The sequence below is a fragment of the Hippocampus bargibanti genome, linkage group LG07 (genome assembly GCF_051943395.1).
Source record: "Hippocampus bargibanti isolate YZ-2025 linkage group LG07, ASM5194339v1, whole genome shotgun sequence".
Classification (NCBI taxonomy): Eukaryota; Metazoa; Chordata; class Actinopteri; order Syngnathiformes; family Syngnathidae; genus Hippocampus; species Hippocampus bargibanti.
The window spans coordinates 15,083,232-15,109,068 of record NC_142740.1 but is presented as its reverse complement, the minus strand read 5'-3'; the positions used below and the strand labels follow the sequence as shown (position 1 = coordinate 15,109,068).

The 25,837-nt window shown below is 40.1% G+C and overlaps 2 protein-coding genes across 4 annotated transcripts; one reads left to right on the top strand and one right to left on the bottom strand.

The window, feature by feature from the left end:
* Positions 1-501: 501 nt before the first annotated feature.
* Positions 502-15,638, top strand: fsd1 (fibronectin type III and SPRY domain containing 1). Of its 3 annotated transcripts, none has more exons than XR_016115537.1 (14): positions 502-688; positions 1,896-1,991; positions 2,074-2,205; positions 2,939-3,040; positions 3,223-3,245; positions 3,558-3,679; positions 5,686-5,895; positions 6,029-6,127; positions 6,206-6,353; positions 6,765-6,847; positions 6,921-7,172; positions 9,430-9,518; positions 9,602-9,820; positions 14,667-15,638. XR_016115537.1 is itself a non-coding variant. In XM_089000691.1 (14 exons), exons 4-14 carry the CDS (start codon positions 2,143-2,145, stop codon positions 9,710-9,712), a joined length of 1,302 nt encoding a protein of 433 aa, XP_088856817.1. In that variant the 5' UTR covers positions 1,235-1,251; positions 1,379-1,452; positions 1,896-1,991; positions 2,074-2,142; the 3' UTR covers positions 9,713-12,426. The 3 variants fall into 3 exon arrangements, 2 of the variants coding, with proteins under 2 accessions (XP_088856816.1, XP_088856817.1); XM_089000691.1 differs by lacking the exons at positions 502-688; positions 14,667-15,638 and adding exons at positions 1,235-1,251; positions 1,379-1,452 and having other exon boundaries at positions 9,602-12,426; XM_089000690.1 differs by lacking the exon at positions 14,667-15,638 and having other exon boundaries at positions 9,602-12,426.
* A 189-nt stretch (positions 15,639-15,827) lies between these two features.
* Positions 15,828-25,114, bottom strand: LOC148895546 (signal-transducing adaptor protein 1-like). The gene is made up of 13 exons (XM_089000692.1): positions 24,931-25,114; positions 21,637-21,708; positions 20,976-21,095; positions 20,836-20,892; positions 20,255-20,397; positions 19,354-19,485; positions 19,120-19,189; positions 18,453-18,555; positions 18,183-18,272; positions 17,392-17,448; positions 17,284-17,316; positions 16,372-16,521; positions 15,828-16,183 (listed from the first exon to the last, which is right to left on the bottom strand). Exons 1-13 carry the CDS (start codon positions 25,015-25,017, stop codon positions 16,131-16,133), a joined length of 1,167 nt encoding a protein of 388 aa, XP_088856818.1. The 5' UTR covers positions 25,018-25,114; the 3' UTR covers positions 15,828-16,130.
* Positions 25,115-25,837: the final 723 nt, after the last annotated feature.

Genomic DNA, 25,837 nt, shown 5'->3' with positions numbered 1-25,837 from the left:
ATGAATTAATGCTTGAATGAATGAATGAATGAATGAATGAATGAATGAATGAATGAATATACTTCTAAAATACACATTAAAATATTCAATCAGCATTTCCTTGGAAAATATTAAAGTTTTTGTTAATGTCTTTTTAATTAATTATTTTTATATGTATTCAACAAATGTTCACCCAACTAATTCCATGTTTTTTGGACTGGTGTGAATGAGCCAAAAGTGATTGACAGCACAGCCACCACAAGTTAGATGCAGGTGTCAGGCTTTTGTCTATGAGTGGATGTAAGAGTTACCTAGCCTGGTTCAAGTTATATTGACACTTCAGTTATATATTTGAGTTCTATTTTGAAGAAACTGAACATGAGTAGAATTTTTGTATACACAACCCTTCTAAAGGTCTCTCCTCCCCGTAAGGCCTCTGAAGGCAGCATCACGCCCAGCCGCAGAGGGAAACACAGCTACCCATAATCCACCCCTGACGCATGCGCGTTACGCTTCGTGGCCCAAAAGGCGTTGCTACTCGCTTAGTGTCCGTCCGAAAGATGCGTCGCACCCAGGCGGCATCAGTGTCCCCTCCGCGGTGCTAATTCCCTGAACGTGGGGGCCGGAACCAGGAGAGAAACCGGCCTTGCCGTTTTACGGCCAGTAGTGGAGGCAGTAGTGCGGCAACGCCGAGATGGGAGACCAGAAGGTGAGCCCGAGATGGAGGAACAGGTGTTTCCGACTGGGGGGTAGGAGGACCTTTTGAGGGCATAGCGTACAAAGGAAATACGGCGATAAGGCGGACTTTGTTGTTGACCATAACTTAAAAGGAGTGACAGATAATCTGCTTCAAACTATGTTTTTACCATTGTCGTTTGTCTAATGTTTAATTGGCGTCATATTTCACGAACGGGTGGCCTCTCCCAACATGGATGCAGTCTTGAACAGTGACTGTCTCACTGTTTTTTCGATGCTACCTTGACGGGGACATGTCATGTTTGCTGCTGCTGTTTTTTTTCTCCATATTTTTCTTTAACTTGTCGTTGAATGGGGTTGTTCCACTTCAATGGCTGCTCAACTGTATGATTAAATTATGAATGCGCATCCTTCCGGCAGTGGAGTGGCCTCCTCGGTGCTCAGGTCAGGCGACGTCAGCCAATCAGAACAAAGAATATCCATCACATGGCCGAAGAAGACTCCACGGCAACGTGACTCACTTAAACGCGTCTTATAGGACACACGAATACATCAAGACATTTATTTTTGTCCCAGGTACAGTCCTGTAAACCTTGGAAATGCTCCCGTTCATCCAAGCATGAATAAGAATACGGCGACTCCCTGCCTATTTATAGTTTACCAGTCACACATGCATCTCGTCACGATTTTTCCTGTTCCAAAGGGGGACACTGACGGGGCTTCTCCTCCAACGGAAAACACCATGTCGACCAGAAATATCTGCCGCATTCCACATTAGTATGTATCCCTTGTCTCAAGCTCAAAAATGCCGAGGCATGGCACCAAATTGGAGTCTGCTTTTTACTGTTTTTCTCTGTTTCACCACTCACGTCCAATTTCACCTGCCCAAAATCTCTACCTGTATTGTTTTTTTATGACTTCTTCTTTGGGCAATGCAAGCAGATCACTGAAGGTGCGAACTCAGGTTGTTTCAGGAGTCACAGATAGTTTATGTGTCAAATACAATACTTTGTAAACATGATTGTTAAAATGTAAGGTTTACATTGTTTTAATGATCAATCCTTTGAACAATCAAGTAATATCTTTAATCACATTCAAAGTTAAGGTCAATGATTTGTTCGAAGAGGGTTTTCTAAAGGATTAATGTTAGTTTTTTATTAACAATTAGTCATGTTAAAATGTTTTATAAAGCAAGGGCTGCAACCTTTTCTTTTCTGCAGGAGTCACTGCGTAAAATCACCCACACACTGGCCACCAAGAATGAAGAGATCTCAAATTTTGTCTGCAGTCTCAAACAGAGCCTTGACAACCTGGAGGTAATGATATACAAGTGGTGGATGAATGAAGATGGAAATGATGGTGGGCAGTCCTAATCTGTCATTTCTCCTCATCTACCAGGTCAACTCTACCCGAGTGCAGGAGGACCTGGAGTCCGAGTTCAACTCTCTCCATTCGATTCTGGATGAGATGAAGGAGAACATGTTGACACACATTAAACAGGAACGAGCCAGCCGCACATACGAGCTGCAGGTAAGTCTGGACATTAACACCTGGTCAAACCTATGAGAATAGAGATTCACTCTTTCTCTTCTCACAAAACACTGATACCTCTACTCTTGTACTTTACATATATGAAATGACATTTCACACAATACGTCTGTGTAAGCTCTCAGTCGTAGAGGAATGGTCCATCGATGAAAAGGTTCTGTACTTCTTGAAGTACAGATGACGGTTGAAGAAACCTTTTCATCAATTTCACACAATAACTTTTTTCAATGGTATTGGGTATGAGTAGCCGATAGTGAAAGTAAGGCTAGTTTTGGCCCAATATGATTTGTGGTATTGGTACTTTGGTACCACACCCACAGTGTACAACATTATCCTTGTTGTCAGTGCCACAAAGTTCCTAGTTAAAGTTAGTCATGTCTTTATTCGCTGCTGTTGAATTAGGTAAGCCGCAGAAGCGGCACACTCTGCCAATAAATTGTTTAAAGAAAGGAAAAAAATATAGGCTAAGGATAAGACGGGGATGGTTAGGAGAAATGTATTGGGGTTTAAATGGGAATGATGTAAAAAAAATAAGTAAAGGACAGAATGGGGGAAATTCTTCATTTTCATTTACATTTTACAAACTTGCATTGGGGTTCATCTGATTTGACTCTGATTGACAATGTGGCTTGACATATTACAGCACATCACTTGGTACAATGTCCGCCTCTTTCTAATGGAGTAAACATAACATCTTTTTGTGTCGTCACTCAAGGGTCAGCTGAGTGCCTGCTCCAAAGCGTTGGAGAGTTCGGAGGAGCTGCTGGAGCTGGCCAATCAGACGCTTTGCTCCTCCGGAACGGACAGCTTCACACAGGTAACTTGTGGAAATATCTGCCAGCGTTGAACTGACATAAAACAAACAACACTTTTCCCCTCTTTGGCGTTACCAAGCCATCCGCGACATGTTTTGTTCTAATGGTAACCTCAACAATCACTGGCTCCAAACTCAGTTGTGTTTTCGCTTCGTATCTCTTCTCTCCTCCTCTTCCCCTCCAGGCAGCCAAAGACATTAAAGATAGGTATTGTAAACAGCTATCCATTGCTTCCATTTTGTTCCTTTTGCCCTGATATATAACCAGCCATTTTGTTTGATAGCGTGCATGTGTTCCAGTGTGTAGTCATCCTTTTCTTAGACAATGAGCACTTTGGTAACTTTCTACTCAAGAGCCTTTTTGTTGTGGTGTTGTACCGTCTCGTGTCACCCCACTTCCCTGGATGAATGCTCTCCCTTCTAGCTCCGCCTTCCAGCGCCCATCAAGGCTCAGTGGTAGTTCTGGCTAGCGTCCAATGCGCCTTCCTTGTGTTCTCTGATTTTCCTGTCTTGTCGACAGCGTGACAATGGCTCCGGCCTTCCGCCTCTCCCTGAAGGCCAAGGCCAGTGACAACATGAGCCATTTGATGGTGGACTTCAGCCAGGAGAAGGCGCTGTTGCAGGGTCTCAAATTTCTTCCAGGTTTGCATTTTTTTTCTAAACAAAGCACATGTGAATCTTGCACAGCATTACAGTAAAAAAAACCTTAGGATAGGGACCAACCCCTGCCACAAATGGCACAAAAAAGGCTAACAATTGACGCCGTTATTCACTTGACTGTATTAATAAGTTAATCAGTCAATAAGTTCTCTGACAACAACTTGAATACAAAAATGCTCCACGTTTGCACAACTTTTACAACCGCAAACAGACCAATTTCCAGAATTAATAAGGGCTATGCGGTTTATTAGCATGATGTTTTCAATAGCTACTTAATAATAATAAAAATAATAATAATACAGTAAAGTCTCGTTGTATCGATATCGAATATATCGATAGTCCCGGTTATATCGATACTATTTCTATGCACGCACGGAGAAAATTACATGCAAACAGGGTCGGATATATCGATAGTCCCGGTTATATCGATATTTTTTCGGACTCCCTTGAATATCGATATAACGAGACTTTACTGTAATAATAATAATAATAGGCTGCCCGGCAGTCGAGTGGTTAGCACACCGGCTTCACAGTGCAGAGGTCGCCGGTTCACGTCCCGGTCCGGCCTCCCTGTGTGGAGTTTGCATGTTCTTCCCGGGCCTGTGTGGGTTTTCTCCGGGTCCTCCGGTTTTCTCCCACACTCCAAAAACATGCATGGCAGGCAGATTGACCACTCCAAATTGTCCCTGGGTGTGAGTGTGAGAGTGACTGTTGTTTGTCTTTGTGTGCCCTGTGATTGGCTGGCAACCAATTCAGGGTGTCCCCCGCCTCGTGCCCGAAGACAGCTGAGATAGGCTCCAGCAACCCCCGCGACCCTAATGAGGAATAAGCGGTATGGAAGATGGATGGATAATAATAATAATAATAATAATAATGATGATGACATTTCATTTATAAGCACCTTTCAAAACTCTCAAGGACACTTTACAGTCACAGGATATTTTTTTCTGCGGGTGAGCAGCGGCAGCCACACACGCCAGTGTCACTCAACCCGGAAGTAACAAAGTAACACAAAAAAAACTGCCAAGACTCTCTAATTTGCCTTAACAAGATGCGCGAAACCTGCCTCCCCTAGCACTGCAAACATTTCAAGAATCCACCCAACCATTTTCCAGACCACTTAATCCTCATTAGGGACGCGAGGGGGTGCTGGAACCTATCCCAGCCATCTTCGGGCACTGAAATTGTTACATTTTCTGCAAATTTATGAGGTTATGTTCCACAGGAAAGTGGTTGCTAAGAACAACATTTGTAAAAAGTGATCTGCTAATAGGCAGAGTTTCACATCAGAAAGTTAGTTTTTTTATTCTTTTACTTTTTTCAATTCAAAAATATCACCATTTTGAGTGCACCACATTTTCCTCAGGTGTATTATCCCCCTGAGATTGTCTAGAACACCTCCAGGATTTCAAACAATAATTCCTTCAATCCAATTTCAGTCATCAGCATGAAATTTGCTAATCGCATGAATGGAGAGTTGACCCCCTCTTCAATAATCAGGTTTTGAGAATGCAAACAGACAAGAAATCAGCTTTTTTAGTGAAATTTTTGACAATTTCTCAGGGTCCTTTAAAGACAAAATTGTCCTTCAGATTTTGTTCAGTTTATGAGAACTTTCCTATACTTAATTGCTATAATTCACAACCGTGCTCCTATTGTTGGTACTTTGCTTTGTCCTGCTTAAACATGTCACCCCAAAATTGGGTAACATCCCCTGGAGTTTTTTTCCCCCCTCTTCTTAAAACCCGCCTCACCTAATTTGTCAATTTATGGCAACCAGAAATTTAGCACCCATGTTTGTCATGAGTGAATTTGTGTTCCATTTTATTGAATCAGCCATTTTAGGCTAGTTTTTCACTCATTTTTGGCATTTTCTGGAAAATTTAACATGGGAGGTTTGTCTGATTCCAACCCAAGTCAAGGCACATATAATTGATAAGGCACATATAATTGAGCTGTTTTATCTTTTTTTTGGGGGGGGAGGGCAGTTCCAGCCACACCAGAGATCCAGCTGTCCGAGTGCCAGGTTTGTGACAACACTGTGACTGTGGTATGGACACTAGCAGAGCCCGACAGCAAAATAGACCACTACATCTTGGAGCATCGGCGTACCAACCACGAGGGTCTTCCACGCATCAGAGAGGACTATCCCTGGATGGTTGTGGAAGGCATACGAGAGATGGAGCACACTCTCACAGGTCGGCTAAGGATTTTTAAGACGGAGAAACTTGCAATAGATTGTAAAAGGAAAAACTCTTCTCAATTACCTTTGGTGATTACACAAAGAAACATATTGTTTTTGTTACAATTTTGCTGTGTCCTTGTCTTCAGGTCTTCGTTTTGACACCCGCTTCATGACCTTCAGAGTGAGAGCGTGTAACAAGGCTGTGGCAGGAGATTTCTCAGAGCCCGTAACACTGGAAACCCACGGTGAGTACGTGACGGGGGCTCCTGAAAAAAAGTATGTTATTTGACTCTCAATCAAACACCCTTTCTTTACCCTCACAGCTTTCACTTTTAAATTGGACTCTGCCTCGGCCCACCAAAACTTGAAAATAGAGGACCTGAACGTGGAGTGGGATGGCACCGGTGGAAAAATCCAGGATATTCGCAAAGAGAAGACCCGAACCAGCTCGCCTATGCAGTCCCCAGCCAGGTGTGTTCTTCTGTATGCCAAAAAGGACTTTACCTGAATTCTCGATCGTGTGCTTCCCGTTACTAGTGCATAATAAATAATGTTTCCTTCCCACTTACAATACAATCTATAATTGTTTATACTTAGTGTTTATACTGTAACAATACCGCAGGCAATGATCCCAAAATAGCTTCACATAATTTCAAACTCAACACTAACTTTATAGTACATAAATTAACCTTACGCTTGATTTTTTTTGCACATTAGTACACAAGTCCTAAAAATGCCAGTTGTCAAGCCGGAGTGAGTACTCTGTCGTTTGTTGGCTTGAGCTTTTTATTAGCCAGTTATCTTGAGCAGAAATACACACACCTAATGAATACGTGCTATGATTGATGGTAAATGCCACCATTGTGTCTCCTGTGACAACAGGTCGGCGCTAATGTCGCCAAAGCGAGCTCCGACGGCCCGGCCCAACAGGGACCGCTTTACAGCAGAGTCCTACACGGTGTTGGGTAAGGTCCAAAAGAAATGTGCCAAACAAGTGTGACGTGATGAACGCTGACATCGTGATCACTTTACCCGTAGCTGACACAGCCATAGACGCGGGCCAGCAGTACTGGGAGGTGCGCTTCGACAAAGAGAGTAAGGCTTTCGCTGTGGGCGTCGCCGTGCGCAGCCTGGGCCGCTTCGACCAGTTGGGGAAAAGCAATGCCTCCTGGTGCATCCATCTGAACAACTGGCTGCAGCAGAGTCTCACCGCCAAGCACAACAACAAGGCCCGCACGCTGGACTGCCCCATCCCGAGCAGTATAGGAGTCTACTGTAACTATGACGAAGGTGCTTTTATGTGGAATTTTATGTGTGAGGGCGTAAAATCCAGAAATTGAACAACAAGGCCTATTTAGGCACTAAAATGGCTTTGAGCAATCTTGTCAGTTTTTAAAAATGGGAGTTTGCCAAGTAGGAATTAATTATTGTATATAAGGAAGAACAATTACCGTATTTTCTGCTCTATAAGGTGCACCCAAAAGCTTCATTTTCTTTCAAAGATGACCCTGCGGCTTATAGGCCGGTGCACCTTATATGTGAATTATAAAAAAAGTTGAGAAAATACCACAAATTATACTATAGTCAAACCTCGGTTTTCGACCATAATCCCTTCCTGAAACCTGTTTGAAAACAGATCAATGTAATCAATGTCTGCTTGTTTATTTATTCATTTATTTTTTAAATTGTGATTGAACAAACTGCCTGTTCACAATCGAACGCTATACGAGGATAATGCATCAGTCTCAATGAAACAACGACACAATGAAGTGACGAATAAACAAGCAGAGGGGCGGTCATGTAGTGCATTCAGGTGCACTCAGTTTGGTCAAGAACCAATATTCGGTTGGAAACCGAGGCACATAATACCAGACATTTTGGGTCAAAAACCTAATTGGTCGATAACCGAGACATTCGAAAACCGAGGTTTGCCTGTACTGTATTCTGCAATTTCTATTTTCGTGCTGGACATCAAAAAAAGGAAAATTATGGTGACATTTGACTGTTTTGTTGACATTCGCTTTTGTGCAGCACCGTCTAATAGATACATAACGTAACCCAAGCCTCTACTGTAGCGCCTTATAATGTGGTGTGATTTATAGATCATTTTTTTTTAAACATGTCATTCATTGAAGGTGCGCCTTATAATCGGGTGCACCTTATATGTGGAAAAAGCTTGGAAATACACCATTCCTTGGGGGTGCGCCTTATACACTGGAAAATACTGTGATTGAAATAGTAGATTCCACTTTTCATGTCTCATAGGTTGTAATTCGGAAAGGAAAACAAATAAATTTTTGTCCGTCTATGTAATTAAACATATTTTTAACATAGTGAAGAGATAGGCAACTTTTTGCATTTCACGATACATGAAAAGTTAACCTGATAAAACCATAGATGGGTTTGCGTTCTAATGTGATCGATGACTGATGTGATTGATATTGACACTTGTGTGATGTAGTTTTATTTTAGTGAACCTTTCCGGAAATACTGCAAATTTGATTTCAAATATAATTTCATTTAACGGACAACCGACATCACTTTTTTGTTTCCTAGCTGACATCAGAAAAACGTTTTATAGCATCTAAAATACCCAAAACACGCAGGATGATGTTTTTAGTCAAATGCAAAACACCAATAAAAATGACTTAAAGTGTCCAAAAACTACTTCAAATTGAAGCCGGAAGTGGCCAGTTTCAGAAGGTCCCGCCCCCTTGTTCGTGACGTCGCACCAAGACGTCTTGCCTTGCTCGAGAATCAAAACAATGGCTTCAGATTCAAAGAAAATGCTTTCTTGTTACTCATCCAGTTATGAATATGATTCAAATAGTTCTGAAGAGGAAAGCATACATGTTTGCAATGGATTAAAGAATTATATATATATATATATATATATATATATATATATATATATATAGTTTCAGAATAAAAACTCTTTCAATGCTCTAGCATGCGCTGTCATGCTTAGACGAGGTGCTTCTCTAATTCAGGTCGGACAGGGAATTTCTGAATGCTAACACGTGTCACTTTGTGTATGCCACTTTATCCAAAGTATGAAAAGCATTCATTTAAATACACCTGCGGGCTTCTCGGTGTTATCACCGTCATTGCCACCGCAGACATAATTACTGTTGTGGTTTTTTATTTCTTTTCTTATGTCGTCAGTCGCTGTTTTAGACGTTATATTAGAAGCAGAATCAGCAGCACATACGTGGATCGTAAATTCCGTAGATGATCATTGTGTTCTTCCTCTTTGTGCTGCGCGGTTCGGTGTTAGGTGAACAAACGGTTTCTTCAGATGGATTTTTAAGTAAAAATGACGATTTGGGAAATTTATCTGATTAAAACCAGACATTTTGTTCAAATAAGTTGGGTAAATGTAAACGTTGCAAGCAACTTTTAGTCATCTAAAAGTTTGCAGTGTTCAAATTGCAAGCAACATTTAGATATAGCATCACTTGGATCACTATGGATGTCACCTGAGTCTCCTCTGTTTCAAATGTTCTTTTCTACCCACCGCTATCATACCCTCGTCATGGCTTCCAAGGCGTGCTGTCTTTCTTCAACGCTAAAACCAAGCAGCTGATGCACACCTTCAGGACCAAGTTCCAGCAGCCGCTCATCCCGGCGTTCATGGTGAAAAACGAATGGAGATCACGTCTCCGCCCCACACCAACCCTCTCCGGGACTCACGCCATCTCTACTTTACTTGTCGACAGGTGTGGAACGGCAGCTTCTCTGTGGTGACGGGCCTCCAGGTCCCGAGTGTGGTGCAAAGCGGTCAGAGGAAGAACAGCGGCACCAGCAGCTCCAGTGCCAGCCTTACCTAGACCCTCCGTCCCTCCCTCCTCCATGACAGCAGTCGCCGGCGATGTTATTCAGCCGTCTTTTGACCCGCCACGACAGAAGTGTTGGCGCTTTCTTTGCTCTTCTTGCAGGTCTGCCTCCGTCCAATGGTTTAGCGCTGGCCGCTGCCCTTTTTTTTCTTAAAGCCCTCTGTTACTCTCTCCCTGTGCCTTTCTTCTCATTTCCACATCGCCGCTGTGAGAGAGACGCCCCTCCCCATTTCACATTTAAGCATTTGTCAGTGTTAATAGTAACGCCGACCTTAATGTTACTTACTAATGCGCATAGTTTATTTAATCCAAATTAAACGTCCGCTAACGGATACAACGTAGCGCTGACAGCTCAGTCAGTAACTGTAATTTTGAATCGTGCTTAACTTAGCTTTGGCTCTTTTTGGAGCTCTGCAGGTTGCCACTTTTTCAAAAATTCTTAAATATTGAGTCAAAAGAGCCCTTTAGCAAAGAGTTCCTGAAAAATGTGACTTGGCATTTTCCCACCTTTGCCATACAGTAGATCCCAGTGAGATTTCCACAACTTAGTTATTTATAATAACATACTACCATACTTAGTTTTTAAATAAACATTTTACCATTCGTCATGTACCGCTGTCATGCAGCCCCCTGCCCCTTGCAACATCCAATCCTGGAACTCATCCACCTTTGATTGATTTTTACACAGAACTCATGAACTTCTCATCAAATCATTTTGTGTTGACAAAGAATCATACAATTATTACTTTACCAGATTAGGGTTAGGGTTAATTTGTCCTAAGTATTTATTTATTTTTTACTTTGAAAGAAGTCACTAGTTTTGCACAAAGACCCCACAAAATTCGCTCTATGGCTTTAAGACTGATCTACCAATGATCCTTTTCTGGTTCATTTTTTTTTTAATTATCATGAAGGAGTTCTCCTGAGTGACATTTACTTCCAGACAAGTCAGCACTTAACAAATAGATTCATCCGTCATTAACTTTTGCATGGCAACTAGGTATATTCTCACAACACTGTCAACAGTCAGTGCTTTTAAATTTCTATTCTCCGTAGTCTCGGACTAACCTGTTTTACACCGAGACCCTGCAAAATGGCCACACAGGAGCTAAAAGTGAAAATCTTGGCATTTGCACAGAACCTAATAATATCCCTGCACCCTTGTATTCAAAAAGAGTCAATTCATTTAGTTTTTTTTTTTTTTTTTTGGGGTGGGAGCACATACCAATATCAGACAGCCGATTTTATACAGAGAACCGGTGACATTCTCCCAAACGAAACAGACTGCATTTATCTACCTTTTGCCATTCACGCAGAATACAGCGAAAGTCGTATTTTGCTGAACCAGCAACCGGTGTGACGTCTGTAATACGACGGTGCCTTGAGATATAAGTTTGATTGATTCTCAAAACGCTTCTCAAACCATATTTTCCCATTGAAACCAGAGGAATGGAAATCCCATTAATCACACTTCAAAAACAAAAAAAATCTAATTAGTGTAACTTATATTTTAATGGGGAAAACTAGCACTACACAATATTATACTTTGTAATAAGTTACATGTCGGCACATCAGGCACTTGATAATGATTTAATTGAATACATTAAACCATTTTTTGGTCACATTCCATCTATTGAATGACCATTGTGTTGCTCTTTCTGGTTCGACCACCTGGGAGCAGTCGAAGACAGACTAATGAATACTGTATCCTGTTGGTTGAGACGTTTCACAGTCCATCACCAATATAACCAGCCATTCTATGTGAAGGATAAAGAATATATGACTGGGTTGGTATACTGTCTGTCTGCACCCTTTGTGTTCAGTCCAATGTTTCTTTACTGCAATATTGTTACTCTTTAGCGTCAAGCTAGCTGACTGAAAGGTTAAAATTGGTAAAAATGCAATTCTTATTTTATATTTGGATTGACACTACATTTTAGCCGAGAGTGTCGACTTCAGTCTCTTGTATCTCAAGGTATAACTGTACACGTCTGTCAACAGAATTTTTTGATGCAGCAAGGCAGGGAAAAAATGAGTGCCAGGTGTTTAAAATTGATGCATCAGGTGGATAATTGACAAGTGGACTTCATCACGCTGGTTCATGATTATTAGTTTTCATACAAATTGGCAATATGTCGAAAAGGTGGGAAAATGCCTGCTTGTACCTGCAGCGAAAAGAGGCTTTGGATGATAACCTTTAACCTCAATTCTTATGTTATTTTATTTCTATATGATGACAATAGTTTTTTTTTAGCATTGTGGTTTATTTGAGTACTTGGACACTGGCTGTCTTTTCAAGAAGGGATGTGCAAATAGACCAGTAACCTCACCAGACCTCATTCCTGCTTCCAATACGCACATTTTTTTCCTTCCTTGTCAATAGAAAGCATCTGTCTGCATGTATTAAGCAAGCTCTGTTTGGTGAACTTCAGCCGACTGGCAAGCGTCGAATACACTCTTAGAATTCATGTGTGCGATTGTCCTGAGCATGTGAGGGCGAACAATTACCTCCGCTTTGCTTCCTTGGTGCCAGCCCTTTCAATTTTGGGCTTGGAAAAATGTGAGTGTTGATGCTTTGAAGAAGGCATCCCGCTGGGAATATTTTTGTTTAGTTGACACGCTCGATCCAAATGCCACACCACATTCTGTAAATAGTTGCTCTTTTTTTCATATTAACCATTCAATGTGGGAATAAAGGAGTGAGATAACTTTTTGTCTCGCCTCACCATTATATTAAGTGATGAAAGAGATAAAAGAAAAATATTAAATAAGATCATTCGACAATTAAAGCTGCACGTGATAAGGACACGTGCTAACTGTCGCGTTTTGCTCTGTGCTTTCACCGATCAGGTTAAAAAGAGCATGGAAGTAAAAATATTTCATTTAAGAGTGCAACAGCACGTGTAACTGTCATAGCCCGCACTTCAAATTGAAAGTACAGTATATTCTTTATACTGTATAACCAAACGGTGAGGTAGAAAAAAATTGAAGATCCCATTCCTTTACAGAACTATTTGAATCATATTCATATCTGGATGTGTAACAAGAAAGCATATTCTCCGAATCTGAAGCCATTGTTTTAATTCTGCAGCAATGCAAGACGTCTTAGCGTGATGTCATGAACTGGGGGCGGGACTTTCTGAAAATGCCCAATTCGCAGCTCAATTTTTTGCAGATTTTGGACACTTTAAGTCATTTTTATTTGTGTTTTGCATTTGACTAAAAATATCATACTGCGTGTTTTGGGTATTTTAGATGCTATAAAACGTTTTCGGATGTCAGTAAGGAAAAGTGACGTCGGTTGTCCTTTAAGGTAGTTCAACTTCCATTCAATCCACAATTTTCCCTCAGAAAACTCATTTGCTACTTTAGCTTCGCAACATGTTTTGCACAGTAAACCTTTCTCACTCGAAAAGGGAAAAAAATCTCACTCAGTTTCACTACTTGTTCTTCTATTTTCACACACTCCGACAGCCATTCCATCTTAAAAGAACCACAGTTCTTTTTTACTTTGGCTTGATAAGTACATGCATCTCTGCCCGTTCGTTTCGCCATGATAAGGGGTTAGCATCTGCGTCTCTTAACTCCGCTGCACTGTTGTCAGCTAGCTAACCTGAGCGGCGCATATGGGCAGGGCACATTCACACCGTTCTGCTCCAATTGGCTGTATAGCGTACGTGAACTGTACAGCATTATTGGCTGGACACCTGTCACTCATTGAGTTACCCCCCCCCCCCCAATATATATATATATATATATATGTGTGTGTGTGTGTGTGTGTGTGTGTCTAATTAACTAGATTATATCAGTTCTAAAACTAGATATTAAGTAATGCATTTCTGTTTTCTTTTGTTTTGTTGTTTTGTTTGTTTTGTTTTGTTTTGTTTTGCTGCATAGATGTTCGAGGCCAAATCTGGTCCGCCACATCATTTTTTTGGCCCGCCAAAGCAAATCAAACCTGTGAAATTCCATCATGCTTGCTAACCAAAATGTCATATTTTTGGATGTAAACCACAATAACTTGACTTCACATTTGAAAACTAGTTATTCATTAATTTGTTGTGCGCTCTATATGTAATATGTGGAGGGGATTAAACACTCTATTGGTTTCCCCAAATTCATAACGGCCCTGAAGAGGAAACCATAACTACAATATGGCCCGCGGCAAAATATGACTTTGACACCCCTGCCTTAGACTCTCTTCTTTCAGCAGAAAAAAAGAGTTAATTCCTAAATTATATGGGTCTGGCATTATCTGAGTTTAAAATGGGGTCGGCTGTACAAAAGGCAAATGCTGTCCCCTTGTGGGAATGAAAAACATTCCCAGAGGTCTGACTAGTGCTTTTTCGGCACCCCTGCAAGAAAAACAACCCGAACAAATTCATGTTATTCTTTTCAATTCCTGAATAAATTCGTTGATAGCAAGAAATGAGTTAATCTCTCATCTATCATATACTAAAGCGGCAAAACAACTTTTGATGGAACAAAACAATGATAAAGAAGTGTGAATTGGTAACACTGAATAGGCCACTGCATTCGTCACATCTGCCGAAAATGAAATTCAAACGGATTTGTTTCGCTATTGCTTCAGCCACCTGCTGAAGTTGATAAAAGCTTTTTTTGGAAGAGATAAATGTGTAATTACGGGCCTTTTCTCTTTCAGGTGGATGGATGTTTTTTTTCCAATATAGAAATCTGTCAAGGCTGAACAATGTAAAAAAATGAGAGGCTTATACAATGTCAGTATTGAATCATTAACTCATTCACTGCCATTTGCGAATGGAAAAGCATGATGTGGAGCACCATTCGCACATTTGTTCGAATTTTTTTGGGGTTTGTTTTTTTTTCTTGGGGGGGATGCAAATCAAGCTGCGGTCAAACCTCTGGCAATGTTTTTCGCTCCCACGATGATTTGCTTCTTGTTCAGCCGCCCCCATTTCCATTGCAGATAACTCTAGAGCTGGCGTTCTTAATCTTGTTGGAGGCATTGAACCACACCAGTTCCATATGCTCATTCAGCGAACCCTTCTTTCAATGACTGTGCCCACTAACTGCAGACGAGACTGAGGGGTGGAACTCTACCCCGGAGGATCCATCGAACCCCTTGAGACCGACTCACCGAACCCCGAGGGCTCGATCGAACCCAATTAATGAACCACTGCTCGAGAGCCAAATAAAATGGACAGAAATGTTTTTTTTCTGATGAAAGAAGATATTTTCTTACGCTGCATTGAATGTTTATCTAGTCCTAAAACTCAATATTCTGTAGTTCCTTCAATTTGAGTGAAAATGACACAATCCCTGGCACAGGAGTGGACACATTTTTGCACATCGTTAACAGTGATGCACACAACTGCCATTGAAAATATCCTTGTTTTTTTAAATAAGTGCCAAAAAAATTAACTTTCTATGCGCCAAAAGTTATGTCACACCAGCGGGTATCAGGCATGGTTGCAACATGCCATGGCTATTTTCACACCTCGAAAAAAAGGAATCTGGACAGTCAACTTGTGGATACTTAAAGTTGTTCGCTGACAAGGCTGCATTCGACTATCTCATTATCATGGTGTGGAAAAACCCAGCGATGACTGATTTTGAAGCCTTGTTTTTAGATGCTCTCTCTCTCTTTCTCTCTCTTTCTCTCTCTCAATCTACCCATCCTACCGATCTATCCAGGCGCACAAAGGTTCGTGTGTCACATCAGCGGATATGATCCAGAGTTGCAACATTCCATTAGCAAGCTAGCTATTTTTATACCTCGAAAAAAGGAATCTTGACAGTCTACTTTGCTATCATTTTTCACTGGCAAGGCCGTCTGCGAGCACGTCATTGTCACGTCGTAGAAAAGCCCCGCGAAAACTATTTATGAAGCCTCGTTTTGTAATTATTTAATGCAATTATTATTATTTTATCACGGTGAGGCTTGTCTTGAGATTTGTTTTCCTTTATTTAGACAGAGTAGTCATTGTAAATGTAACTTTTTTAGTTCTGATGAGAATTTAAAAAAATCATGTCACAAGTCCATCTATTCCATATTACAAACACAAAAAAACATGTTTAAAATTAAAGTAGGGACAAATTGTCATGTTATTATTAACGTTTATTGACATCAAATCCAATAATATACATTCAGTAGAAAACCACAGTCAAATTACGTGTTGGCTCTATTTACATCTGCGCCCACTGTCACAGTCACAGTGTGTACAATTCATGTCAAAAACGAACCGTCAGCAGCTTGTAGACATGCAGGGGACGTTGATCGAAGCCCACTGAAAATGCTAAAAATGTCCCCAGCACATTTGCAGCGTAGTGTCCAAGGGAAGGAAAGAAAGTGCAGTAAGGGCGTCATGGCGACAGAGATGTCGTCCAAAAACGTTCACATTGATTGATTGGTTGCGGGGCTGGCGTACTGTCAGTCGGTACACTTGGCCTTCTTCTCGAATCTCATCCTGAGTTCCGATATGGCTGCGGGGACAAGGACATTAAAAGTCAATCCACACATTCTGGTGGCAAGAATAATAATTTAAAAAAATGTGGCTGCGTGATACCACTCCAAGACAAACATGGCTTCCATATGTCAATACTTTCGTTGGCCTTGTGACTTATAATTAAATTGGACCGAGGCATCTTGCATTAAATTGCCATCAACGTACTCTGGACGTGGGGGTCTGTGTGGTTCCTCCACTTTGGCTCCCTGCTGTGCGTGGACCTGGTGATGGTGCCCGGTGAGTGAGACGGTGGGGATTTGCGCGGGGCGGGCGTCGGAGGTTTCTGCAACTTCCCAGCCGTTTTGTTGTCGGGCTCTGCACAGACGGCAAATCGCACGCATGTAAGACATCTGTTTTCATTTTCTCTCAATCTATCGAATCACTTTTCAATTACTGTATTTTTGGTGTATAAGGCGCACCAGACTATAAGGTTCACCTTCAATGAATGAAAACAGTTTTCCAAATATAAGGCACACCACATTATAAACTACTACAGTAAAGGCTGGGGTTACGCACGACTTCTTCTACAGGGAGAAATGGAGTCGTGGCTGCTGACAGTAGTTGCAACACCTGTTGTGGCTCAATATTACTTCCCATATAAGGCGCACCGACCGGTGTATAAGACGCAGGGTCATCTTTTGAAGAAAATCAAGGCTTTTGGGTGCACCTTATACAGCGGAAAATACGGTATTTACATCATTCAGAACTGTTTTTGACATTATTTGTTTTGCTACAAAACTTTACTGGCAGACATACAAATCATAACGCCGAAACCTCCCAAGTCACAATCAGGTATGTTTCATATTTTGATTACTAGTCGTGGATGTTATATTCACATTTTATTTACCAAATTAAAGTGTTGAGAATGTCTTGCTCTCTTTGATGGTGTAATGTTGCTATTTGAACACATTGTTGGGGGTCTCCTGAAAAGAGATGATTTTTGGGGGGATGAGGATTCGAGTGTGCCATTTGGGAGATGTTGCCATGAACGCATCTGTTCAGATAGGCCAGCCAATGGAAATAGTAGGAAACAGTAAAAAAAAAAAAAAAAAAAAAAGAGAAGTAAAAGAGACTCACCTGGCAAGCGCTCCGCAAGGGTATCTTTGTGATCTGTGAAGCAATGACGACGGTGAGTTAATAAGATTATAAAAATATGAAAGAAATGCCTCCTGGATAAATACTCACGATTGTTATTCATGTAGATATTTTCCTCTCCGTCTTCACTCGGGAGTCTTGGCAGAGCTGTGGGAAAATACACAAACAATGGTGTCACTCAATGACAAGCCTTTGACTGCAAACAGTCGCAACAATTGGCCTCATCAGTTTTTTTTTAACAAAGAATGAAGTGGGAAGTTTGACCAATATTAGTTTTTTTGTATCACTGTTGATTTTGCTCAATAATATATTTTTTTCTATTTACAATGCAACCTAATTCTCCATCAACGTCCAGTGTTTAAAAAAAAAATACCTCTGGGGCTCTCTTTTTTTCGCCAGAACATTTCTTAAACAAAATGTCACATACTTTTTTCAACCTGATTTATTACTCATCAAATGAATAGATTCTTAGAATCTGTAAAATCACAGTTTTTTTTATGTATTTATTTTTAATTAAATTTCTTCTGGTGGTTTCTACAAATCTTCATTTCCTTTGGGCTTTTCGCTTCAGGGGTGGCCACAGCGAATCGGTGTCCTCCTTCTAACCCTGTTTCGTTCATCCTCTTCTCTCACACTAGCTACCTTCATGTCCTCTTTGACAGCATCCATAAACTTTACATTTGGTTTCTACAAATGTATTCAGCATATACAATTTTAATGTTTGATTTGGACATTTCCGGAAATAATCAAATTAATATGATGTGTTATGGAGTACATTACATGTTTCTTTAGTTTAAAAAAACTCCAGCTCTAAGAATTTATGGGGGAAACGTTTTGTGACAGTATTTACTTTTTCTGATCTGATCTGTGAGTGTTTATACCTGATTTGGGCTGTTGCGTTGGCAGCGTAAAGTGCATGGAGGGTCCGCGCACCCTTTTCTCTCCGTTTTCATTGTCCAAGCCAATGTATGCTACAATAAATAAATACAGTACATAGATAAATATATGCATAGACAGACAGACAGACAGACAGATATGTACATACGTACATGCAGATATGTACATGTACGTACATACAGATATGTACATACGTACATAGTCCCATTTATGAGGGCGACACAACACAGAAAATACTAAAAAAAAGTCCTTACATATGTTTTGCTCATAGGTTTCCTCCCGAATAAGAGGCCTCAGAGCTCCTTCTGTCGCTTCCAAGAAGTAAACGACAATGTCGTGCAACGAGGCACACGTAACCTGCACACGCACGCACCAACAATGTCAACATGAGAGGATATGAATGACATGCAATCACATAGAAAAACGGGATTCGAACCCTCAACCGCTGTCAATTTACTAACTCAATAAATAAATAATGTTTCAATGCGAAGTGAAAATGTCCAAAGTGGGCCTCAAGTGTTCATGTTTGCCACAGTGTCACTAACTGGAACAAATTCAAGTCGACATATAACTCAATTCATTCCAAGTCACAATTGCGCTTTGTCAACACCAAGTGTCTTGATTTTGGGTATTTAGCAGTTTTCACTGAATTACTTGCTTTATACCATTTTTTTCCTTGCTCTGCTGTGAAAAAAAATGGAATGATATAAACAATGTATTATATAAACAAAACTGCATTTGCCTTGCTCTGATTAATTATCGAAACTACTTTAACCTTTCATTATGTATACTGTACTTTGACATGTGGTGCAACACCCATCGCAGACAATGGATTAAAAAAAGAGGCATTCATTTCTCTTCTGTAATTAACTGTTTCTATTTTGACAACAGGTTTCGGAAACGACGACCAATTGTACTCACGGGAGTGTCCACTTCGATGGTGAAGCCGTTGTCCTGGTTGCGCCTCACGAGGTAATGTTTGAAGATTGGCCTAATGATAAGATAATACACAAACACGTCTTTAAAAAAAATAAAGATTCACAACAATAACAATATAATAGACAATGTGTGTAGATGTTTTGGAACGCAATGTTTCCCAATCAGTGGTGTGGTACATATTTAGCGATTGCGGTGCGAGTATACATGCGTACGTACCCATTCATCTCTTCCCTGGTGCTGACTGCAAAGCCGTTGCCATTCCTGTTAGGCCTCAACAACAGGTTTCCTCGGCCTAACTGTTGCTCCAGCAGAAGTTCTGCTTCCGTGCGGGACACCGGGTGAAAACAGCTATGTGATAGATCACAACGAAGTGAGGATTTTTGTCAAGCGCTAACATGCTAGCAGTTGGCAGGCTAACAAGCGAAAGGACAATTTATGGTGGCGGGTTATGTAATCTTCTGTGACGAGATACTATTTCGAAATACAGATTGAGAATGGATAAATGTTAACCTCGTTACGTATACAAAACAAAAACAATGTATATCTATCAATACTGATTTCGATGCATGAAATTTGTCATGTGTGGCTGTATAAAAGGAGAAAGGTCAAACGGTTCTTTGAAAATGCCATGTAGCTTACTTCGATTTAAAACCTGTAGGTCTGTCTTCTTTTTAAACCTGCTCTCAAATACTCAACCATTAAACGTCAAACTAATACGAAAACTAACACTCGTTGAAATTGAAGCATTTTCAAAAAGAGACAAACAAATAAAAACACTAACCCGCTCGCAAAACAGAAAAGCAAAAGAACTTAAAAACAGCAAAGATTCAACCGAATTATCAAAAAAAAAATCTATTATAATGACAAATCCCAAACTATTGTAACCCTAATTTTCACTTCACATTTTAACTTAACTGGGATGTAGCAAAACATTATGAGGCATACAAAAACAAGTTTAAGCAGTTCCCGTTAAAGCACTGCTGTCGTCACATTGAAAATATTTTGGGGGGAGTTTCAATTGCACTACATAAGTAGACATACACCTTATCTAACACTGGTGACCTATAGGAAAACCATAAAGACCTGTTGTTTCCATGTCGTCAATATGAAGACTCACTCTGGCATTTCCGTTGCGGGCTCTACATCAATACTGGGAGAAGACTGTTGAACATTTCGAAGTCTCTCCTTCTCCTTTTTCACCACTTCTTCTAGCATAAGCATCTGGCCTGGCAACAGATTCAGCATCGATGGCACCGACAGCTGCAACATATACACGACGCCTCAACTTCATGTAACACTTCAAACAATATTGTAATCTACAACAGTCATCTACAACAGGGGTGTCAAACCCATTTTTTTTTTGGTCACGGGTTACATTTTAGTTACGGTTTCTCTTGAAGTGCCGTTATGACTGCAGTCATGAAAAGAAGTCAAGAAGAACGGTTTATTCAAATATTTAATTTACTATAATGAGGCGTTTGGCTAGTAGAAAATCCTTACAATATTGCAGTTATTTATTACATATGAGAATGAAACAAATTTGGTACAGATTTCAGCAAGCATCATGCCAATTGACAACTTTGATTTCCTTTCGTGGGCCACATAAAATGATGTGGTGGGCCAGAGCTGGCACCCAGGCCGAGAGTTTGACACTAGTGATCTAGAATATCAATTATAAGAGTGAGAAATTAAGCAAACCTCAGACACGGATTGAATAAAGCCCTTCCACAGCTCTCGAGCTTCTGCATTAGGAGCCTGGGGGAAAAAAGATTTATTGCGAAATGAACGTTCATGTGTATTTATCAATTGCATTTATGTCATCTTTTTTTTTTACTTACACAGAATTTGATGTCGCTGTCTTTGGTATGTAGGTTCAGTTTGGCTGCGTCCAAATTGCAGTCCACAGTATTGTCGTCTGTTATCACGAGGGGTCCGGTGAGTTCCATTTTTTCAATGTACTGTAAAAACACAGTTCAACATTCAGCTAACGTGCTAACAGTGCACCGTAAATACAGGAAAGGCAACTTTGAGGAGGATTTTACATCTTTACAGTTTCTGATTTTGGTCAGAAAATAGACAAAACTATCACGTAATAGTTGTATTAAATTCATCCTGTCTACTTGATATCAAATTTAAAACAGATTCTTAACTTACGGACAGTGTATTGTCTGTGTTCAAATACCGTATTTAATACTCTGACGAAGGCGGAAGTAGACGCCGAAACATATCAGGTGTTTGAACACCGACAATACACTGTCTGTAAGATAAGAATCTGTTTTAAATTAAATTAATAGACAAAACTGTTGATCACTGTTTTCCAAAATAGAAGCAATATTTGCAAAAATGTTAATAATTTATCTAACTAGTTGTTAATTAATGTGGTCACCTGCAATGCTAACATTTAGCAAGTTTGCACCCTGATTACAGAAAACACTCAGAGAGATGATGAAGCATTTAATGCTACGCAATTTTAAATATGTTTAAATCCATGTGACTTACATCAGTGTCCCTCTTGTCGTTGAAGAAGTAAAGCGTATTCCCACACAGACAAGTCCACAGTTTGCGAGTTTTCTAAAGTGACAGCCGGAAGGAGACAGATGAGAGATAAGCGACTTTAGTAAGAATCATGGCACTTGACATGCTTGATTTCTTTTTGCAGGCCGAATAAAATGATGTGTAGGGCCAGATTTGGCCCCAGGCCTTGACTTTGACACAAGTGCCCTAGAGGTTTTTCACATTTGGGCAAATTTCAGGTTTCAAACTTCAAGATATATGATGGGATTTTTTTTGATCAACACAAAAATGTATTCAATCTTTTTTTTTTTTTTTTTACTGAAGTTGGATGGGTAAAATGATGCTCCACTCTCAAGTTAATACGTTATCGAACCCCTTTTACCTATTATTACATCTCCATCATTTTATATCTTTTTTGTTGTTGTTTTGATTTCAAGATGGCGCTGCGAGAATGGCTGCCTTTACAGCAGCTCCTGTATTTTGTTTTTATACTTTTTCCTTTCCTCTTCCTTCCATCACTTTGCTGCAGTGTAATGTAAATTTCTCCACTGCGAGACGAGGAAAGGCTAATCCAATTCAATGATTTATGGGTGTGTCTCTGTCAGTTTTGCACATTGAGAGAATACAAACGGCACCAGGTCAGGAAGAGCTGACAGAGAGAGTTTGTGAACACGTTTTCAGATGTTTTTACATATTCTGGACTTTAGTTTTGAATATTTGGAGATGGTGCTTTACATTCACTGCTTTAAAATCTCTGACATGTAACGGTCCATACGAAGGTGCCATTTTGTTGGCACGTTTCGTTGGTTGGTTGCACATTAGTCATTATTAATGTGCGCTGATAATTTATATTTAATTGCATTTGTTGTCCTTTAATTGCATTACTCGTATTGTGTTGATGAGTGTTGCAATCCGTTTTTCGCTTCCGGCACTACAGTTTCCTCTGTTGCTATTTTTCTGTGGTTTCATCTCACACTCACTTGCCAAACGAAAAATAAAAATAAATAATAATAATTTTAAAAAAAATGCCAAAGGCCAAAGAGCACATTTAACACGTTTGTGCAGTTTTTCCTCCAGATGATCGGTTGTAACACCAAGGTTTGCTTGACTTTGGAGACAGATTTCTGCATGACTGTAATGTTGGTGATTGGAAAAAAAAACTGATTGACTGCTGCTCGTTTTATCAAATTGATGACGTTTAAAGAATAGAGAAAGGTACTTCCCGTTGCTTTCTGGTGCAAGAAGCACGCTGACAAAAATCTGCTCTTGGTCTAACTTGTGACTGAATTTTTCCGCGCACAATGAAAAGGCGGAGGGGGAGTGATGGGTGCACAAATAACCCACATGTGGGCTACGGGAAACAATAGTTGTCGAAGTCAATTACTTTTTGTCATCAACGGTCACATCTGTGAGGTGAATAGCGGTCTCTAAATCAAGATTTGCATCTAATTTTGACATATTTGGAGCACTCCCAGATTGCATTCAGCACAGTTACTGATTCAACAGTTTGACACAAGGGCAACTCCAACATACGGGTGTGAAACTCGGCTTCAGCTTCCGCAAAAACAAACATCCTCAAAGTGAGGCTTGGAGATTAATGGAAGACTCAGACACGGGGATGATGAATGTTCGGAATTTAGCAAAGTATAATGAAAACTAAATTTTCTTTAACGGGAGTAAAGGCAGAAAATCTCTTCACCAAAATGAGGTAACCCATCGTCCTTTTCCATGGCTCAATCATTTTCAAATTTGTCTGGACTTAAAGGACAACCGACATCTCCGGAGAAGTTGTGTCCATAATTTGTAAAATGGCTTCAAATGACTTCTACTGAACGTATTTTAATAAGATTCCACCGCATATACATAGCTATATTTTACATTTTAAGACTCGCGCCGAATATTACAGAAATCTTGTTTTTGAGTTGGTGACGAGTCCGTACGTGACGTCACTGAAGGAACGCCCCTGACCGAAAAAAAAGGACACATTGTAGCAGTCCTTCCATCACGTCAATGCATTTTGCTGTGCTTGTTTAGTCTGAAAACGTATTGCACCAAAAAGAGCCAGAAGAGGGCGACCAAGCTCCATATAAGGAATTTATCAGCCTGTGGAAACGGGCTGATGAATTCGTCACAGGGAGCTTGGTCGCCATTTTCTGCCTCTTTTCTGGGACGCTACATTGCAGTCCAGATGCCTCAAAATGACACGGAAGGACTTCTTTAATCAATTGCAAACATGTGTGCTTTCCTCTTCAGAACTATTTGAATCATATTCATAACTGGATGTGTAACAAGAAAGCATATTCTCCGAATCTGAAGCTATTGTTTTGATTCTGCAGCAATGCAAGACGTCTTGGCCCAATTCGCAGCTCAATTTTTTGCAGATTTTGGACACTTTAAGTCGTTTTTATTGGTTTTGCATTGGAATAAAAATATCATACTGCGTGTTTTGGGTATTTTAGATGCTATAAAACGTTTTTCTGGTGTCAGTTAAGAAACAAAAAAGTGACGTTGGTTGTCCTTTAAATAACTTCATTAAGGCTAATAAATATTCTTCCATTTTTATTATGACTACCACCAGACAGCAATCTAACCAATATTTAGTGTATTATGACCACTCACAAATGAATTCATTCGGACAATATCATTTATCAAATCAATAATTTGAAATGGCACTGTTAATGTGATTGTTTTTTTTTGGGGGGGTAGCGGGGGTGATGATGTGATTTGTTCAAAATTTGGTTTGAAATTGTGAAAAAAGTATCCACTGCTATCCAAAAAACATTGTGTATATGTCAATATCAGCCATATTCATTTTGAGGGCCAAAATGCATACGTTGAAAAACATAAAATACAACGATTTCACATGGATTGATTTAAAAACAGTTCCTGATAGTATAGTAGTACACTGGCATGACCTGCGTATGTGGGAAGCGGGGGATCGGTTACCGCTGAGTGACGGGTGCAAATGGTCATTTGTGCATTGTCTCTGAATTGCGCCTAAAGTCAATTTGGCTAGTCTCCAGTAACTCCCCGCTACCATCTTTAAGGATAAACAATATTGGAAATGGATGGATGAGATAAAACCCAGCAACTTACAAAGATTGCGTCAAACGGACCGATGCAATTGGAATCATAGAAAATGAAGCATTTCCATTTTATAAGTAAATTGCCTCCATGCATTTTCCAACCCGCTTATCATTCTCTTTCCAAATTTCCCCATTGTGGGACTATTAAAGGCTTTCCGATTCTCACTTTGGTCATTCATCCCATTCATCTTACCTTATCTTTAAATGACCTTTTCTCCAGATAGCCTTCATAATAGCAATGTGGCATCATGCTCAAGGTCCGTCCTTGTCGCCTGTTCATGGTAAATGTCAACTCTTCAGCACTTTACTCACACATCAACACATAAGCCTGTGATTGTTCTGACTAAGAGCCTGTCGCTCTTGTGAAGTAAAGATATACTTTGCTCTTTGACATGCGATTGTGCGTGTCTTTCCAAAGTGAGGAAAGCACCTGACGTCAAAAAGTTGCAGCACAAGTGCAACTGGATTTACTCGCTTTTTCACTCCAGTGAGCCATCAACATCAGAAATTGTCGTGTTTATGTAATTTCTTAATGCCTCTAAATAAATTATCGCAGCACATTTTAGTTAGTTTGTAAAAAGTGCCATTATGTCAAAATACTTAATGACAGGTTGCTGTAGTACATTTCAACATACGTATTTCGATTCCCTTTCTGTGTACGGTTTGCATGTTTTCCCTGTGCATGCATGGGTTTTCTCTGGGTACTCTGGTTTCCTTCCACATTCCAAAAACATGCATGGCAGCATCGTAAATTGACCTTTGGTGTAAGTGTGAGGGCAAATGGTCGTTTTGTGCATGCATGTTGATATTTTCTTCTTAACGTTGTTCTTAATTTTCATTTCACAATGTTTTTTTTTATTTCAATGTGCATTTTTTTATTTTGTTGAATGCTGCCACGTCTGGCTGCCGCTGCTCATCCACAGAAAAACTTTATCCTGTGACTGTAGTGTCTTTGAGAGTTTTGAAAGGCACTTATAAATGAAATGTATTATTATTATTATTAGTAGTAGTAGTAGTAGTAGTAGTACTAGTAGTAGTAGTGTATTATTATTAGAGATGCCCATTTCACTCTAAAATCATAGCATTGTCATCAAATGGTG

Excerpts from the sequence above, each read along its gene's own strand:
- fsd1 (XM_089000690.1), top strand. Across the intron at positions 1,992-2,073 it reads AGAGCCTTGACAACCTGGAG|GTCAACTCTACCCGAGTGCA; the intron begins GTAATGATATAC and ends CTCATCTACCAG. Across the intron at positions 6,354-6,764 it reads CCTATGCAGTCCCCAGCCAG|GTCGGCGCTAATGTCGCCAA; the intron begins GTGTGTTCTTCT and ends CTGTGACAACAG.
- LOC148895546 (XM_089000692.1), bottom strand. The coding sequence starts at position 25,017 with ATGAACAGGCGACAAGGACGGACCTTGAGCATGATGCCACATTGCTAT. Across the intron at positions 20,398-20,835 it reads TTATTCAATCCGTGTCTGAG|CTGTCGGTGCCATCGATGCT; the intron begins GTTTGCTTAATT and ends TATATGTTGCAG. Across the intron at positions 17,449-18,182 it reads AACGCAACAGCCCAAATCAG|CTCTGCCAAGACTCCCGAGT; the intron begins GTATAAACACTC and ends ATTTTCCCACAG.